At 34.8% G+C, this 20732-nt stretch overlaps 1 protein-coding gene across 25 annotated transcripts in view; it reads right to left on the reverse strand.

Annotated features, from left to right (window-relative positions):
* PDLIM5 (PDZ and LIM domain 5) overlaps positions 1 to 20732 on the reverse strand; it is a 212063-nt gene that overhangs the window by 31496 nt on the left and 159835 nt on the right. For all 25 annotated transcript variants that reach the window (XM_072755634.1, XM_072755633.1, XM_072755631.1 and 22 more), the window contains one exon: positions 18849 to 19036. In XM_072755634.1, the coding sequence (XP_072611735.1) occupies positions 18849 to 19036 (188 nt within the window). The remainder of the gene's footprint in view (positions 1 to 18848; positions 19037 to 20732) is intronic.

The following is a 20732-nucleotide window of genomic DNA, read 5'->3' on the forward strand; positions in this document are numbered from 1 at the left end:
CAAATGGACTTCGAAGAAGTAGATGAGATGGTTTGAGCATTAATAAGGATAATAACCATGGACTAAAATACTTCAAATATGTTTAACCCCATGAGCTCACAATGATTCCGAAAATTTAATTTTTTTTTTAATTTTTTATTTATTTATGATAGTCACAGAGAGAGAGAGAGAGAGAGGCAGAGACACAGGTGGAGGGAGAAGCAGGCTCCATGCACCGGGAGCCTGATGTGGGATTCGATCCCGGGTCTCCAGGATCGCGCCCTGGGCCAAAGGCAGGCGCCAAACCGCTGTGCCACCCAGGGATCCCCTGATTCCGAAAATTTAAAAACAAAAACCAAAAAATCATTAACATTAATCATCTTTAGAGGATGCTAAGGAAACAATTATTTTAAAAACCAGTCAAATTTAATAAAGAAAAAGAAACAAGTTTTAACAATTTATCAGTTTATAGCTGATATGTTTCATTTACATGCCATTCACTCCCTGCCACTTCCCAACCATTCTGAAGCAAATTCAAGATCCTTAATATTTCAGTATCATCTCTAAAAGAACATTTTTTTTTAAAACCTAACTATATCTCCATTATCACACTTAAAATAAAGGAATTTTCCTAAACACGATCAAATAACCAATTTTCCATTTTTCATGATTAATGCCTGTATTAGTATTCTATTGTTGCTATGTAAAAACAACACAAGTGTACTGCTTTACAGTTCTCCTACACAGCTACTGCTGGGCCAAAGTCAAGGTGTTGGCAGGGCCATCTCTTTCTGGAGGTTCTAGGGAAAACTCCTTTCCTTGTCTTTTCCAACTTCTAGAGGCTCCCAAATTCTGTGGTTCATAGCCCTCTTCTGCCACCTCAAAGCCAGCAACACGTTCTGCATTACTTTATCACTCCTCTCTTCTGCTTCCATTTTCTAGTTCTAAAGATCCTTGTGATTATGCTGGGCTCCCCAGGATAAGACAGGATAATATCCCCCATTTTAAGGTCAGCTGAGAGCATTCAGAATTCCATCTTCATCTCTAGCTCACCTGAGACATGTAATATAACATATTCATAGATTCTAGGTATAAGGACATGACCATCTTCGGGGAGGGCATTATTCTGCCTACACTCCAGCCCAGTATTAATCAAGATCCAAGTAAGGTCCACTTACTACATTTGGTTATATGCCTCTTAAATTGCTTTTAGCCTATAATCCCTTTCATCTCCCCACCATTTTCAACATATCTGTAGAAGAAACCAAGTCTCTAGTTATATATATGTATGTGTGTGTATTTGAACTTTGTTCTATAGTAATAAGTTAAAGAGGGTAGCCCAGATGGCTCAGCGGTTTAGTAACTGCCTTCAGCCCAGGCTGTGATCCTGGAGACCCAGGATCAAGTTCCACATTGGGCAACTGAATTGTTTGATCTTTACAAGGTTATAAGGCATTAATATTACTATTTAATAGATAAAGAATATAAAGCTCAGAGAGGATAAGTGACTTGACCAAGGACATGTAGAGCAACAAAATGAGCAAAATGTTTTTTGAACTACTACATACCAAGTAATTTGCTAGGCTTTACCACCCTGAATAACAGAAACAAAATTTCTGTCCTCATGAAGTTTAAAGAAAGTTATAGATCACTAAACAGTTTATTATATTATAGTGGGATTTAGTGCCAGAATGATGGAAAGATAATGAGTGTAATTATAGATCTTCATTTAGTCAAGTATATACTGAGAACCTAACAACGTGGCAGGCACTATATTACACATGAGTACACAGCAGGTAACAAAACATGAATAACCCTTGCCTTCACAGAGCTCATAGCTTTTTTGCCTCTCCTTTTTTTTTTTTTTTTTTTTTTTTTTTTGTGAGTGGAAGGTGCTTGTGGTTCATCTAAGTACAGACCATCTATTGTATATAGGAACTCTGAAAAAAGATCAAGGCTACAAGAATTGATTCAAGAGTCATTAGCATATTGATGACATTTGAGGCTGTGGGAGTTAATGAGATTGTTCAGGGAAAGTGAGAATGAAAACAGAAGAGTTCATAGGGTAAAGCAAATAATCTAAGTACTTCGGGAACACAGAGAAGTAGGAGAAAAACCAGAAGAGTGCATGATGTAAGCCAAAGGAGGAAAGTGGAGAATTTAGGTTTCTAAACCATTTAAAAAAAAAAAAAAAAAAGGTTGTACTCATTTATTCATGAGACACACACACACACACAGAGACAGAGAGAGGCAGAGACATAGGCAGAGGAAGAAGCGGGCTCCCTGCATGGAACCCAATGCAGGACTTGATCCCAGGACTCTGGGATCACACCTTGAGCTGAAGGCAGACACTCAATCACTGAGCCACTCATGTGTCCCCCAAAAACATTTGTATCTGACTCCAAAATCTATGTCCTTATGCATTCATTCATTAAATATTTATTATGTGCCCACAGTGTCAAATGCTTTGCCAGTCAGTGATGACCTATGAAACTATGAAGGCAGATCTCTGCAAATGTGGTCTAAACCTGGAAGTTCTCATTTCTGGATTATTTTAGAAGGACGGGATAGTGATAACTTGAGATTATTAATTTCTGCTACTTTTATTTCCTTAACGAGCCTGCCAGAATCAATTTAGGAACAATGTATGAAAGTACTGTTTCTTATTTGCCCTGCTGTGCCTAACAGCTTATGTTATCACTTTAAAGCCCTTCGCATATTCTATAAAAGATGAGTTTCCTATAGAGATCTAACTTTCCTTAAATCTAGCTGCCCATACTTTTCAGCCATTATAATTAATGGCTACAAAGTTCTTGAAATAAACATATAAATAAAAGGTTAGGTTCTTAAAAAAAAAAAGCTAGGTTCTTCATGTTTTGAGAGATATACATTTAAGAGGATGTATATAAATGCTTCAGAAAGAAAAATAAAATTATAGATCTAGTACTTTTGCTAATGACAAATAGACTAGAGCATTTGAAGGTTAAATTCATTTTTTGTTGTACAAACTCTACATTGCTGTGAATCTTTCAACAACTACATTTGAATTAAGATAAAGCAACAGAGAAAGTTATGCCAATAAATCTAGGAATAAGCATAAAATATTTTTCTAAACCCTGTTAATAGTTCATTCTTAGGGATCCCTGGGTGGCGCAGCGGTTCGGCGCCTGCCTTTGGCCCAGGGCGCGATCCTGGAGACCCGGGATCGAATCCCACATCAGGCTCCCGGTGCATGGAGCCTGCTTCTCCCTCTGCCTGTGTCTCTGCCTCTCTCTCTCTCTCTCTGTGACTATCATAAATAAATAATAAAAAAAAAAAATTAAAAAAAAATAGTTCATTCTTATTAAGTCAGAAATAGGCTTATATCATGAATACTAATGTTCCCTCCCCAAGAGAAAAAGACAAATGCTTACAGCTTCAACAACACAGAAGTTATATGTGAGGTTTATGGTGTGAAAAACAACTGGCTCAGATGCAAGGGGTGTTCCAGTTATAAACACCAAGGCTAATGTTATACTCATATAAATAACTGGGCTACATCAAAGTGACATTCTGGCACCCCTGAGGAGATAAAGTATTGTAATTCTACATCTCAGAGAATTTGTTCACAAAGGTATGGTAGAAATTTTACACATACTAAATCGGGTAGCAGTGATGGCAACACACTTGCATATTATCGTGTGTAGCAAGTGCTTTCTTCTCTAGCCCTTCACCAATCATCTTGAACAGATGGTGGCCAAGAGAAGCATAGAATCCATGCATTTTGTCTGTCAAGCTCCTTGTGTTGAAAGCATAACCAACAGTCTCCTCTTCATTATCCAGGGATGAAATCATAACCAGTACAAATAGAAAAGGTTTAAAGTTAAGCCAAGATCTAGGATCAGAGGAAAGTACATTCTAGACAGGTTTCTGCAAAATTTATTAAATGGAATCAAGGATTTTTTTATTAAATGATTAAAAGCAAAACACACAGATTAAACTATTATCAGTTCTCTAAGCAGTGGAGAATGCTGGTATGTATGCCATAAAGAATTGGAACAGGTGTGCCCAAGGCTAAGTATCAAATATTTCCACAACTTTAGGAGGTTAGTTTCTTCCATTAGCAACCAGCCTTTCAACTCTAAGAACCCAGATTAAACTGGATATAGAGTGTCTTAATTAAAAGTGAGCATGGGGACTTGGATTAGATTCATTTCTCTCTCTTAATTTTTTGCATCACACATCATTAAAATTTGGGATATATGTGCTTGCCTTTTTCTCCTGACTAGCTGATCTTACACAGAAAACTTCCATATGATCGGTTACAAGCAAAATAAAGCTAGTGTGTACCTTGCAGATAAAGATATGAGATCTTAAAATATTCTGGCTTTGCCATCATTCAATTAGAAATCAACATTTTATCAGCTATACATAGAATTTTTTAAATAATCTAGTATCACTGTTACAATTTCTAATTTTACAATGGGAAGACAAAACCTGCTCTGTGGGTGGTCAATGTGTTTCATGTTAAAGAAAAGGCAGGGGGAAGAAAGGAGAGGAGAGGAATAATAAAAAGAAACAAAAAAGAAAAATGCAGATAAATTATTTTTAAAAAATGAAAAACAAATCCGAGGCATCATTCACAACCTCAGGAATACTAAAGAGGATCACTTCTGAACTCATACAGAATCTAAACTAAGAATTTATTTAAAATATTAAATTTGTAAAATTTTGCTTTTATTTTGATGAGAAAACTGTAAAGGACATATATTAAAATTAATTATACTCACCTTACACCTAGAGTTTTGACATATCTTATTTCCAAAGTAACACAAAATCCAAATGGGCTTGGCTTTTACCATTTTCCCACAAATTTTCATCTATTTATATAAGTGAGAAAGCCTAGTCTCAGAAATAAAAGAGAAAGTTGCCTCAGGTTCGAGTTGCTCATATAAATAGAATTCTTTTAATGTACATAAAAAAACTGCAAAATCACAAACTGAAGCAGAAAGGGGAATAAAATTTAAGGAGTGTTTCTCATGTCAAACAATATCAACAATGTCTCACATGATGAATACAATTTACTGGATAATTGAAAACTTGGAATACTCCTTACATTTCTCTTACTACCACTAATTCTCTAAGGTAGCTCTCTCAGTTAAAGCCATTAGATCTCTGAAATAGATAACACCTTATTATCATTATCCAAAGTTATGTTTGAATTTCTCATCTTTTAAAAGCAGAGAACACTGCTCAGCTATTTTATGCTGGAGGAAGCAATAGATCTAACATAATGATAATGTTAAGATAACACTTGGGCTCCTTGTTCTGCTAATTCCTAGCTCCATGAATGCAGAAATGTTTTACATTTCCTCACCTGTAAAACAGTGTGGGAGGCTTAAATGAGGTGGTATAAGTAAAATGTTTTCTTGAATGTATAAGAAATGCTTCATAAATGTCAGTTGTTACTACACTCTGACATAAGATCTTACATGATTAAAAAAATAAATTATCAATTAGTTCAACAACTACTTAGAGAACACATACAATGTTTTAGATCCAGGAACTCTTGGTATGAAAGAATAAGATACCTGGCCCGAAGAGTTTATCTTCTCACAGGTGATGTTCACAAACAAATAGGCAACAGAGTGCCTTCAGATTACTGCTGTCAAGAGTGCTCTGGACTCTGAGAAAAGTCTGCATCTACTGTAAAGAATTATCAAGCAAAATTTTTCTTATTCCTGTGGTTATACCTAGATTTGGCAATTTTTTTTCTGTAAATGGCCAGATAGTAATTATTTTAGGTTTTGTGGGACATACAGTGTATGTGGCAATTACTCGACTCTGCCATTGCAGTAGTAGTGGAGCCACATTAACAAATGTAAAGAAATGACAATGTCAGTGATCCAATAAAACTTTATTTACAAAAACAGGTGGAGGGCTAGATGTGACCAAGGGCCATAGTTTGCCAATTCCTGGTTTAAACCATATGCATCAATTAATAAGAAATAAAAACTTTATGAAAATCATATAGGAATAAGTCCAGGTATCTTCACTCAGAGAAGATTTAATATTTTAATCTCAGAATGAAAGAAAAATGGGGAGAAAGAAGAGCTTTCATAATTATGCTCCTGTTTCAGCACGGGAAAGCTTCCAACACAGAAATAAATTCCAGTTTAGGAAAAAAGAAAAAGAAGGTAATTAATAGTTATCTTATTTTTTCCTTAGAATCATGATTGGAAACCAAAATCTACTTGTTATATAAAAAGACAAGCATATTTACATGCTTCACACTTCAGTTTTGACAATGGACAGCTCCCGTCCGGCCTTTATGGCAAGTGGACTATTTAGTTTAATGATGTCAAAATGCAGGGAGCAGATGGCAGTAAAACATTATTAGAAGAGATGAAACATATGCAACTGGTAGCAGTTTACTTATTCATATAAAAATTTAAAAATGGAACCAATAAATCTATCCATCTTAGCTAAGCAAATCTAGTTATCTCGATTTATTACTGTAATGTAAAGCCTACAATGAAATTTGGGATGGTTGTAGAAACTGTAATTTCCTTTTTCACCCCTATCTTCTTTAGACTTCAAATAAAAGATAGAATTTATATCCACTTATAACTGAGATGCACATCATTCAATCTTTGATCTAATCAGATCTTATACATACATCTGAGTCTTTCTGGGGGAAAAAAAAAATCAGATCTCTCCAAAGCTCTGTCCATAATGAATAAATAAGCTTTTCTTTATTGCTAAAATGCAGCAGAGGCAGGGCACAATAAAGGTCATGTTGACTAGAATCTTAGCTAAAATTTTAAAAATGGAGTTTAGATTCAAAGAAAATGTTATTTAAAGCAAACCGTAGTAGTTGCCAGTCCCTGGCTTATCCACCCTGTTCAAAGTCAGACCCTTTTCTACAGAATGGATTTAGTTCTCTTTAAATATAGTCATTGATATTATCTTGTGATAGAAGAAAATGTACTACTTAGTCAAAATAGCTGAATTTAACTCAGTTCTGAACAACTGACTCCTTTGACTTCTCTCAGGTTCTCTTACCTCATTTGTAAAATGATGCCCATTTAAAATTTTAATGACATTGCCTTATTTTACACCCTAAGTAAAAAGATATTTAAAAAGTTCTATTATTACTAATCAATGATACCCACAATTTTACTGTTAATCAAGGTTTTTTTGCTTCCTTCAAGATTACTCATTATATTTCTGAGTTTTGAATACTCAAATGGGGATGGTGATTATTCTCCAAGACAGGATTCAAAGGAAGCTAAAATTAACTAAATATTCATTTTTAAAAGGTGTGTTTTTTCCCCTTTTTCATTTGACCAAAAGAAATTTAGTGTGGCTCTAAAAAGGCTTCAAATGATCCTAACTTTTCTATTTACAGCTTCCTTGCACTGTGTTCTTCAAAACATTATTCATGTTTTTAAGAAGAATTAGCAATTTTTATAAATCTCACTGTAAATTATGAGGTCTTGCCTTACCTACATATATTAAAACTGTTTCAAAAATAAAAAAAGAAATTCACTAGTAAAAGGATTATATACATATAATATGACACATTTGTTCAATAGGAGTGTCAGATTATAAATACCTAATACTAAATGATAAAATACTGCTAGCGTATTATGTCACCATCAACTAAACACCATTTCTTTCATCAGTAGCATGTGTGCCTCCATTGATATATTTAATAAGTAAAAAAAAAAAAAAAAGAAATCCAATAATTTCTTGCCAATATCAGGGGACATAAGAATAAACAGGGACTTGTGTGTACAAACAATAAAAGCACCAAAGTGGCATTATTCCAACAAGCTGTAAGAGCTGCTAATGAAAACAGCAAAAGGCAAAATCCCAGCACAACTAGACAATACTACTTACTATAAGAGAAAACACAACAGAGTTTTTTATTTTCAATGGCTTTATGAAATAGTCACAGTTTTCTACAGAAAATGGTGATTACAATATTAGTGAATATTATATAGCTAAATGATTTCCTGAGTAAGAAATTATAAGTTATTTATTACTTAACATAATATAATTAAGAATCATCACAAATGCTCTTAAAAGCTACCTATTTTGAAAGTGGGAAAGAAGAAAATCCTATAATTAATGAAAAAATTTAAGCATATCTATGGATTTAAAGCTTTCTGAATTTTCTATACACATATATACAACATGAGTATTTAATTTAATTTTTAATTTTTGACTGGTGGGACTCTAAAGAATTTTTCTTCTTCTGTCTTATAAGAAACCCCTTTTCCACCATCTCATAATGTTTATTTCCATGACAACATGTAGCACAAGTCCTTCTTGCAAAGGCAAGGAATGCTAATGTCAAAGCTACCAATCTCATAATTGCAACTATAAAGAACTGGAAAAGAGTCAACATTTAGAAGATGATGATTTAGGGGAAATTAATGTTCTTGCCTATGGAAATACTGTACAAATAGACTATAAAAGTATGTTATGTTATAAAAGTAAATTTTAACTTATTTCTTAAGTATAATGCAAGAAGCAACCCACTCAGATTTATATTTTGTAACTAGACACATTACATTAAAAAAAACTAGACATATTCAAACAATTTTCTGTTCCATAATAGGACTTACTCAAAACCAAGTATAGTTTCTGGAAGCCGAATATGATCTCTACTAGTGTTTTACCAACGGATAAATAAATGCTTTCTAGGGAATAAAGCTCCCTGGAAAAGCAATGGTTAGAACTTGCCTCCCAGTCAGGTTAAAGTGTGAAGCTGCATTCTCTTGTCCTTGGAATTCTCTCCATTCCCGTGCCATTGTCCCATGGCAATATTCATTATCATCATCACTATCCTGAATTTCCTCAATGACCTCTTAATTTAGTCTCCAGGACTCCAATCTTAATCTTTATGCTGAGGTCATAATGATCTTTTAAATACACTAACGCTATAATGATCTTTTAATATTGCAAACCTGATTGTCACTTTCAAGTTTACAAATCTGTCAAAGGCTTCCTTTCTCCATCAATCCACATTCTTACTTTCAAAGCCCTTCTTTCTGACCAGGCCTCCATTAACCCATGTAATTTCTTTCTGGCCACTATATAGTCCTGAACATACTGAATGACTTGTTCTCACTCCAAGAAGCCAAGTTCTCTGAGAGATTTTGCCATGTTGTTCCCTTTCCAACTTGGCTTCTTCCTAAAAGTATTCAAAGGACATTAGCTACATATGATTTTACTGTAGGCCTAAGTATTAACACTTTATTCCTGCATAAAATATGACTCCACTATAAACCCTAATATAAACAAATTTTCTCTCTCAAGATTGTATCATTGGAACTTTATTGGTCTCTTTCTTTCCATTGATCCAGACCTTCCTGTCTTCTGACCTGGATTTGTAATCTGCCTTAAGTCTTTGCACTTTCTTTGCTGATTTCTGTTATTTACTGGTGCTTTAATTTGCATCCACATTAATATGTCCACATTGACAAAATGAGTGGCTATCCCTAATATTTCCTCTGCATTCCACTGCTTGGTTCTTTATAGGCCATATATTCCCATATTTTTAAAGAAATAAATTCCTACCATAGGGCTTCAGATCTATTACAAACTTTTTTAATTACTAGAGATAAATAATATAGTACTGGTCATAGTACTGCTGATGTTCACAACTTTTAAATCTTATGGCAGTTTAATGCTTCAAGAAGAGTGGAATTCTCTGCTCCCTTAAGCAATGTGTGTAGTTTTTAAATGTCAGCCTTTAGCAGACAGCACATCCACGTTTATTCAATGACTTTTGTGGGAATTTCAAGTCTGGCAGGAGGAAAGAACAATGTCTTGTGAATCCCTCAAATCAGATGAAGAAGATATCCAAAATACAACAAACTGACCTATCCTCCCACTCACTTACTCAGGCTTTGTCATTTACTGAAGGCCTATAATCTGTGCCAGGTATTATTTAGGTAGTGTAAAACAAAGATTAGTAAGACTCAGTCGTAGTCCTTAAGGGGATCTAAAAACAGCAGTAAAAGACACATATGTAAACAATTACAATGAATATGATGGATGCTATAATAAAGCCATCATCAACATTTTGTAGGGACACAGAGAAAGGACAGCAATTATTCGAGGGCTCGAGAAAAGTTCACCAAGGAGATAACATTTGGTCTTGAAGAGTGAATAGAAATTTTTCAGGGGTGGAAGAGTGGAAAAGCATTTCAAATGAAAGGGGTAGCTTTACAAAGCACAGAGGTGTGTGCCCAAGGAATGGTATGGACTCTTGAACTTTAGTGTGACAGGACTGCAGAGAACATGAAAAACTGTATTACAAAATAGGCTGGAGAAGAAGGTTGGTACAAGGTAATAAAGGGACCTTCATCTCTGCTAAGAAGCCAAACATTTAATGTGTGGGAAGCAGAGAACCCAAAACATTTTCAATCAGAGAAGTCACATGAGAACTGTTCTGCTGGATGTTAGCAGTGTAAGTTATTAATGCTGTCACTAAAATAAATAGGTAAAAACTTAACTTAACCTTCCTTGAGTATCATCTATGTGCCACACACTTCAAAATGTTACATCCTAGGCGTGTATGCATGCAGACCTACTTATATATATATACATACATAACAACAATGTTACAGGGGACTTTTTCAGACCCTTATTTTAACAGATAAAGAAATTAAAGGTTCAAATGCTCCCTTTAGGGAACATCTCTGGCCTTCTGAAATTCATGCCAAAAGGGCAGGTACTACTATTCTTCATAGCCACCCACTGTCAGCAAAGCTAGTTGGATGAACAATAGGCCTGGTCTAGCAAAGCACTGCTTATATTCTAATTAATTAGTCATTCTCATTTTGTATATAATTAAACAAGTTAGAAAACTGATGTGCTTCCAACATCTAATGGATCTTTATAACTTTTAAGACTGGGTTTGTGAAGAACATCTGACTATTTTTGGTAAAATAGAGATTTTTTTTAAAGGATTTTATTTATTTATTCATGAGAGACACAGAGATAGAGATAGAGAGAGAGAGAGGCAGAGGTATAGGCAGAGGGAGAAGCAGGCTCCACGCAGGGAGCCTGAAATGGGACTCGATCCCAGGACTCCAGGACCACACCCTGAGCCAAAGGCAGATGCTTGACCACTGAGCCATCTAGGAGTCCCAAAATAGAAATATTTTATATCTGCATCAAATGAACTAAATTTACCCAATCTGGAATCTTTAACCTAAAGAAAATCTAGGGAAAACATTACACAGTAAATTAGATCATAAACATAAACGTAAACATAGGAACATATTTGTAACATACCATAAAATTTAAGTTGGTTTTGAAAATATCTAGCTACTTATTATATACAACATGAAGAATTCAAGCAATGAAACATCTATTAGACATACAAATATAGTGAATTAAAATGTTTTAAGAAGTACAAATATCCAATTCTGAAAACTAACAAAAGTATCACCTTTTATGTATCTTTCTAGATCAAGTCAACACTTTTTTTAAGGTTTGATTTATTTATAGTTATTTGACAGAGAGGGAGAAACACAAGCAGAGGGAACAGCAGGCAGAGGGAGAGGGAGAAGCAGGCTCCCCGCTGAGCAGGGAGCCCAATGTGAGGCTCTATCTCAGAACCCTGGGAATATGATCTGAGCCAAAGGCAGATGCTTAACCTACTGAGCCCACCCAGGTGCCCCCACGTCAACATTTCTAAAAGAATTACTATATCTGAATTATTAAAGTACTAAAGGCACAGCGCAAATAGAACATAGTATTGCTAACCTACACAAAATTCAAGCTTGGATTATTGCTTCTTTTGTATCTTAATACTTTCATGCAGAGTATGAACTTTTCAATCTTGCATTATAAAATAGGCCTTTCTAGCCACTGATAAACTTGTGTATGTATGTGTGCTGGTGCATGTTAAACTACATGCCTGAGAAAAAGATAATCCAATCTAAATGATGATGCTGTTAACATGTACACCTAGTTCTTCTTTATCAACTGGTAGCATTACTATATTCTTGAAAGACTTCTGGGTAACATAAGCTATGTAACACCACAAATGAAATGTTCTAAGATTCAAAGTCAGAACTTCAGTGGAGGTAATGGAAACCCATGACAGATTCAGCATACACTAGTAGGTCTTAAAATTTCAATCAGGCTTTCAATGCAGGGGTTATTTTTGTGGGCGGGGGTGGGGGTGGGCGTGGTGGCTATCATTTCAAAACCATATTAGTCATCCCAATAGACAAAAGTATGTCTAAAATACTTATTTGAAAAAATGACTTCCAAATCTTTTCTTAACTACTAAAACATAGTAAGAAATACTGTGACACAAAATACTTGTTTACCTGCTGATTCTAAATATGTGTGATTGTACTTACATACATACATATATAAATTAAAACCACATTTTCGTAGCATGATACCTACATACTCTTACTATGTTAAAATACTTAATATAGTAAAATATTCTTATATCTTCTTATTTATTTATTTATTTATTCATTCATTCATTCATTCATTCATTCATGAGAGACACAGAGAGAGAGAGAGAGAGAGAGAGAGAGAGAGAGGCAGAGACACAGGCAGCGGGAGAAGCAGGCTCCATGCAGGGAGCCTGACGTGGGACTCGATTCCGGGTCTCCAGGGTCATGCCCTGGGCTGAAGGCAGCGCTAAACTGCTGAGCCACCCGGGCTGCCCTTATTTCATTTTTTAAATGAAAATACTGGCTACAATCTATTCAATTGATTTCAGGATCAACTGAATAGGTTACAGACTGCAACTTAGTAATTTTTATCTCTTCCTTCTCACCCAACTTTAGGAATTATTTTAAAATGACATCACTGATAACAGTTACTCTTTGATGATGTTGGTGGGGGTGTCTTCTTTCACCTACATTAGAACATAGCTGTGAAATATCAAAGGAAAGAAACCTGAAGTTCTCAGTGTGGGAGAACTCAATACCTTATTGGAGTTGGCTAGCCAGCAACTGGCCTTTCTAGTTTTTACCTCTCCTGCTCTGGCACTGTAGTTTCACAGGTGAATTGTGAAGAGCCTAAAAACTCGTAATGAGACAGCCATCCCCTTCTAAATCAAAAAATCCTTTTATTTGCATTAGGAAACTCTTAAAACTACATATCAAAGTGGAAGAGTAGATTCTGAGATGTTTTTGTTTCATTTTGTTTTTAAATATGGTACACTAAAGGTAGAGTAGAACAAAATATTTCCCATGGCTGGGGATTTTCTATTTATTTTACAATTCTTACAAAATGGTGTAAAATAAGTAACTTTTACATTATATAATACACACTAAATGCGTTTGTAGCACACCTAGAGCAAAATAAACAGAAGTTCTGCAAATATCTTCTTCTTTTTTTAAAGTAGGCAGAGTGGCAAGCAGAGGGAGAGGGAGAAGCAGACCTTCGGCAGAACAGAGCCCAGTGTAGGGCTTGAGCTCAGGACCCTGGTATCATGACTTGAGCCAGAGGCAGACGCTTAAGCAACTGAGCCACCCAGGTGCCCTTGCAAATATTTTCTAATTTGAGCTAAGCATGATGATGTAATTCAACAATGATTCACAATGGTAAAACATTTTTTATGGTATTAATGCTTTATAATGTCATATAATTTGCAATGGTTTATACTCTTATAGTTTTGTTCAAATTAAATTCACTTATATTTTCTGTAAAAAGTATAATATTTTAAATATTAACCATATGAATCACGATTATAGTTGTGTTGATTGCTTTGATAATAACAAAATACATTTAAAGAAGACAGGATTCTGTTGCCCTCTTGTGGTAATTTTGCTGTAGTGTATTCTCCAGGAATTCTGCCTCCATTTTTTTCTTCTCATTTTAACAGAGTGGTATTTTGACCATAGTTTCTGAATTTCCAAAAGCAATACATAGACTTTCTGCCCTCTGCAGCGCACATCCTTAATGTCCTCCCATCAGTTTCTACCTCAGATAGTTTTTCCCTTACTTTTAAAAAACATTCTCCTATTCCTTTTCAATTACTACACCAAAGGAGATTTTTCTTAAAGTTACTTTCTATAGTCTATATGCATATACAAAATAATTAGAGCCAATCTCCACCATCATAGATAAGCTTCAAGTAAATGGAAAACAACTAAAAGCCTAGGGGGCTGATCCATTGACATTTTCTCCCAAGAAAACAGGTCTTGCTAAGTTAACAGTCCAGAAATTTCAGAAGCTTAAGATATTAGTCTAAATATTTTAAGCTGGGATGCCTGGGTGGTTCAGCAGTTGAGCGCCTGCCTCCGGCCCAGGGTGTGATCCCAGGGTCCGGGATCAAGTCCCACATCAGGCTCCCTGCATGAAGCCTGCTTCCCCCTCTGCCTGTGTCTCTGCCTCTCTCTCTCTCTCTCTCTCTCTCTCTCTCTCCTCTCTCTGTGTCTCTATGAATAAATAAAATCTTTAAAAAATAAAAAAATATTTTAAATTTTCTAAAGTGATAAAGTAGTCTTTAAAATAGTCTAGGTCATATGCAATGGCTTATCTCTCGACCCCCCAAAAAAAATTTTAGTTTCTCTGTAAAATTAGTAACACATAATGGTAATTCAAAACTATTCAAAATGACACTATGAAATAATTTTAACTGTAAATAATTAGTATTTTTCTAAAGATAACTTATTAATAATAAAATTGTTTAGTGTCTATTATATTTAAATACTATGGATAATGCAAAGCAAAAGATGGATTCCTAAATTAAATTAACTAAATATCCACTCTAACAACTATAAAAATTCTTAAATACTAATAAATGATCAATCCTTAAAGCAATTCTTGAAATAAATATATATTACATATATATTTAAATATAATATATATATACATATATTTAAAAGTAGTCCCTCGTGTATTCAATCAATATCCCAACACTGATGGGAAAAGACTAGAATTCTATAGCGGTCAAGGTAAGAAAAAAAAAAAGGCGCATTCTATGAAGAAGGACCAGAACATTCTAAAGCCAAGTAACATGGCATGTCTCAGTAATTTAAGATGCTTTAATAAGGCTATGCCACAGATTACAATTTGGAATTAGTGGGAGATGACATTGAGAAGTTAGTGAGAGCCAGAGTGAAAACAGACTTCAATGAGAAGTTAGGGAATGAAGAAATACAGTAAAGCATCTGCAGCAGGAGAGTCAAATGGGCAAATTAAGAGTTTTAGAAAGATACTTGCTGCAGTGAGTAGGACAGATTGATAGGGGGTGAGGAGACAGTGAAAATTACTTAGAAGTTGTTTATAATGACAAAGGCCTGAACCAAGGAAATGGCTCTGACCACAGAGAAAAGAAACTTGAGAAATGCACAGAAGTGAAATCATTAGATATTAGTTACTGTGAGAACATAAGGGTAGAGGTGGGAGGTTCTCAAGCTTACGCTGGAGATTTGGTGACTGGATGGATGTACCATTCCCAGAGATACGTAATAGTATTTTTGGACATGCTGTAGTTGGGGTGCCACTTGGAAAACAGCAAGTAGGTCAACGGTGTTGAGGATATGGAGTTCAGGACAGAGAGGACTCTAAATTACCAGTGGCGAGGCTGTACAAGGTCTCTGGATGACAGATCAGGGAGTGTAAAGAGTGAGAAGAGATGAAAGCTGAGGACGAGACTGGAAACACTTAAGTATACAGTCCCATCTTCTTGTTAAGAGAAGTCCTTTAGTCCTATAACCATCACCTTATTTCATGTTGGGAGAAACAGGAGGATCAATTAATCTGTCTTTACTTTACAGATCAGAAAACAGAGGGTCAAAAGTTAAGTGACTTTACCTAAAGCTATTTATCTGTAGAAGTGAATGAAAACTCAGGTTTCCATATTGAGCTCAAGTTGTTTCATCTTACTATTCAAATATTCTCTATTACAAAATGAGGGATAAAAACCATATAGGATCATCTCATTAGATGCAGGAAAAGCATCTAACAAAATTCAACATCTGTTCATGATAAAAACTCTCAACAAAGTAGGTTTATAGGGAACATACCTCAACATAATAAAGGCTACATATGACAAACCCACAGCTAACATCATATTCAATGATGAAAAGCTGACAGCTTTTTCCCTAAAAGCTTCCTTTTCCCTTTTTTCCCTTTTGATTCAACACAGTACATAGTCCTGATCACAGCAATTAGACAAGAAAAAAGAGATAAAAGGCATCCAAATAGGTAAGGAAGAAGTAAAACTCACTATTTGTAGATGTCATGATAATATATGTAGAAAACCCTAACGACTCCACCAAAAAGCTCTCAGAACTAATAAATTTAGTTAAGTTGCAGTATACAAAATCAATGCACAAAAATCTGTTGCATTTTTATACACTAACAAACTACCAGAAAGAGAAATAAAGAAAATAATCCCATTTACAATTGCACCAAAAACAATAAATACCTAGGAAAAAACAAAGGAGGTGAAAGACCCATACTCTGAAAAATTATAAAACACTGATGAAAGAAATTGAAGATGGCACAAATAAGTGGAAAGGTATTCCATGCTCATGGATTGGAAGAATATTGTTAAAATATCCCTACTACCCAAAGCAATCAACAGATTCAATGCAATCCCTATTAAAATGCCAATAGCATTTTTCACAAAACTAGAACAAACAATCCTAAAATTTGTATGGAGCCATAAAAGACCCTGAATAAACAGAGCAATCTTGAGAAAAAAGAACAAAGCTGGAGGTATCACAGTCCCAGATTTTAAACTATACAAAAAAGCTACAGTACTTAAAACAGTATGCTACTGGCACAAACACAGAAACATAGATCAATAGAACAGGATACAGAACCCAGAAATAAATCGATGCTTACATGGTCAATTAATCTATGACAGAGAAGGCAAGAACATTCCAATAGGGAAAAAAGATAGTCTCTTCAATAAATGTTCCTGGAAAAACTGGACAATTAAATGCAAAATAATGAAATGGGACCACGTTCTTACATCACACACAAAAATAAGCTAAAAATGAATTTAAGGCCAGCTTTGAGACCTGAAACCATAATTAAACTCCTTAAAAAACATATGCAGTAATCTATTTGACACTGGCCTTAGTAACATATTCCTAAATATGTTTTCTCAGGCAAGGAAAACAAAAGCAAAAATAAACTATTGGGACTACTGCAAAATCAAAGAAAGAATTCGTTAACAAAATGAAAAGGTAACCTACTGAATGGGAGAAGATACTTGCAAATGATATATCTGGTAAGAGGTTAATATCCAAAATATAAAGAACTTATATTGGTGGTTGCCAGACTAGGAGGTGGCAGGATGGGTGAAATAGGTGAATAGGATTAAGGCAACATCCAAAACCTCCAAATCATCTGATTAAAAAATGGGCAGAGGATCTGAATAAACATTTTTCCAAGGAAGACGTATCGATGGCCAACAGAAACATGAAAGGATGCTCAACATCACTAATTATCAGGCAAATGCAAATCAAAACCACAATGAGATATCACCTTCTACTTGTCAGAATGTCTAAAATTAAAAGACGAAATAAGTGTTGGCAAAGATTATAAATAAATAAAAAATAATATAAAAATAATAAAGTGTTGGAGAAAAGGGAACTCTTGTGCACTATTAGTGGGAATCGTAGCGGGAATATAATTTGGTGTAACTGCTGTGGAAAAGAGTATAGAAATTCCTCAAAAACTTAAAATTGGAAATGTAATAGGATCTAATAATTCCACTACTAGGTATTTACCCAAATAAAAAACCCAGAAATACTAATTCAACAAAATATATGCAATCCCTATATTTATTGTAGCATTATTTACAAATAGCTAAGAAAGTGAAGCAACCCAATTGTCCACTGACAGATGAATGGATAAAGAAGTTGTGGTATAAATATACAAGGGAATATTACTCAGCCATAACAAAGAATGAGATCATTCCTTTGGTGGACAACATGGATGGACCTAGAGGGTATTAGGCTAAGTAAAATAAGTCAGAGAAAGACAAATACCAGATGATTTAATTTATATGTGGAATCTAAAAAACAACACAGATGAATAAACAAATAAGTAAAACAAACAGAATCGTTAAGTACAGAGAACTAAGTGGTGGTTGCCAGAGGGTAAAGGGCCAGTGGGATGGGTAAAATAGGTAAAAGGGATTAAGTGGTATAAACTTCCAGTTATAAAATAAGTAAGTCACAAGGATGAAAAGTACAGCATAGGGAATATATAGTCAATAATATAATAATGTTGTATGGTGACAGATGGCAACTACATTTGATGTGGTGAGCATAGTATTGTACAGAATTGTCAAAATACTATGTTATAGAGCTGAAACTAATATTTTACGTCAATTATACTTAAATAAAACAAAACAGAATAAATATGTTCTTTCTGGTACTGTAACCTTCTTCCACTTCTGCCTCATAAATCTTCAGAGGATAAGAAGTCAAAGATTCTTTCTTCAGTAATTGATGACAATAAATGCTTCTGTTGTTATTTTGTATATATTATCAAAACTAAAAGGTATTTTCAAGGCTAATCTTCCAACAATATAGTTCATTAATAAGACCCCAAGTTTACAATTCACACATGCTTCTTGAATGATCTGGGAAACAAAGAAATTCCCAATTCTTTAATTATGGATAGCAAATGGCAATTGTATCAAACATACACACAGAATGCTTATGAGATACTTCAGAGAAAAATAGCTATAGCTGTTCTTTGCAGACCTTTTTATTTTTTATTTTATTTTTTTCTTGCAGACCTTTTTAAAGCTTACTTAGATGATTAAGAATGGGTTTCACCAGTGAATTCTATCAAACATCCTTGAAAACATTTTCATAAGTACACTTAAGAAAAACAAAAAGCAAGAGATTGCCTTGGCATACCTGCTTGGTTTGGCTGTTGCCAGCTTGGTGACTTGATAACGTTGGGAGATCCTGGGGGCTTGAAGGCGGCAGCAGTTGTGAGACCAGCCACCCCTGGTCTGGTGGTGGCTGGGTTCTCCCGCCTCTCAGGCATGCTCCGTGCTGATGCTACTGATGGCGCCAACTGCTGAGAAGTCTCCTGGGTGTGGCTAGAAAGAAAAAAAGGAAACATTTTTGGTGAAGTGGTAGTAACCTAACTTAGCAATGATCCTCTCTTTCCTCAATCTATTAAATCTCTAAAGGAAAACAAAGATATTAATTAAACAATATTTTTAAAAAAGTAAAACTTGAAAACCACAACTGAGGGACTGCCTTTTTGAAATGAACAAACAAAAACAAAAACAAAAACAGAAAAGAAAGGAGATTATATTTGTCTAGTACTTTGAAAATTGTCTTAAAAGGTCTATCATGAGAAATTAGGCTATTGGAACAATGCAGCCAACCCTTTCAAATAATAAGCTAATTTCTTCTTCCTATTCTTGTCTATTTCAATGTTTCAGAAAAATCATTTAAACAACTAATTATTAGAGAATCCCTGATAATCCCTATGAAATGATAGAGATATTTTTTCCCTTTCTTTTTCACTTTCTGGTATTTTGTGAACTAAGTTTTCCTGACATCTTACCACTCTTTTCACTCACATACTCTCAGTCACTCATTCATTGAACGAATATTTGAGGAACTACTGCATGGTAGACATTGTGCTATGCATTGGCCACATAATGGTTAAGTAAGAGACAACATCCCCAGCTTAATAGAACATTTAGTGTTCTGTGTTCACAGTACAGGAAAACAAGAGACAAGACTGCCATTGTCCTCACTCACTCAGAGTTACTCTACTTGCTTAACAGGAGGCCTTATCTGTGCTGATTCCAGGTTGATTTAGAAGATCACAAAGCTTTTTATTATTACATCCTGTCATTTGTCATATGTTGTCATTTCAAAAAAAATAATTTTAGTTGGCTCAAATAATAAAATCTGCACTTTGGAATGATATAATTACTATAGCAATTTCTCTCAGGTAAAGCATAATAATAATAATTGTTATAACAACAATAAGAATAATACATCCTGCTAACTTTTGAACAGAAATCAAAGTACTGCTTGCTTAAATAATTCCAGGCACAGAAACGCAAGTCCTTCAATAATTGAGACCAACAGCTGGAGGAGTAGATCAGAAAAGACAGGTTACTAATTAATGACCAGTAAAATAAGTGGCCCTTAATAATATACTGGTTAGGCTGAGATTACTTCAATGAAAAGAAATTTCAATTTTTTTCTTAAGATTTTATTTATTTATTCACGGGAGATACACAGAGAGAGGCAGAGACATAGGCAGAGGGAGAAGCAGACTCCCTGTGGGGAGCCCGATGAGGAACTCAATCCCAGGACCCCAGGATCACGACCTGAGCCAAATGCAGATGCTCAATCACTGAGCCACCCAAGTGTCCCCCTAAGCAAAATTCTTTAACTTAGACATTCTGTACCAAAATTCAAAATGCTAAATATAATAAATGGAAAGAAACAAGTTTGGTATTACACTATAATATAATTTTAAAGCTTACTGTCTTACAAAAACAAAGATCAGAGATAAAATATTTGACATTGTCCCAACTACTCTTTTTGGTACCCTTATCACTTGTGTTTAGCAAGGTCTCCTCAGAAAATCCAGCATCCCTGCTTTCCAGAATGCCAATTCACTTACCCTGTTGAAAATCATTTCCCTTTCCCAAATACCAAAATATATTTAGTTTGGGCCTACTCTTATTAATAAAAGTAACGATAATGGCTACTAATATCTATTCTATAAGCAGGTCCATGCATAAGGTCAATCAGTCCACAACA

The sequence above is a fragment of the Vulpes vulpes genome, chromosome 4, assembly GCF_048418805.1.
Source record: "Vulpes vulpes isolate BD-2025 chromosome 4, VulVul3, whole genome shotgun sequence".
Lineage (NCBI taxonomy): Eukaryota > Metazoa > Chordata > Mammalia > Carnivora > Canidae > Vulpes > Vulpes vulpes.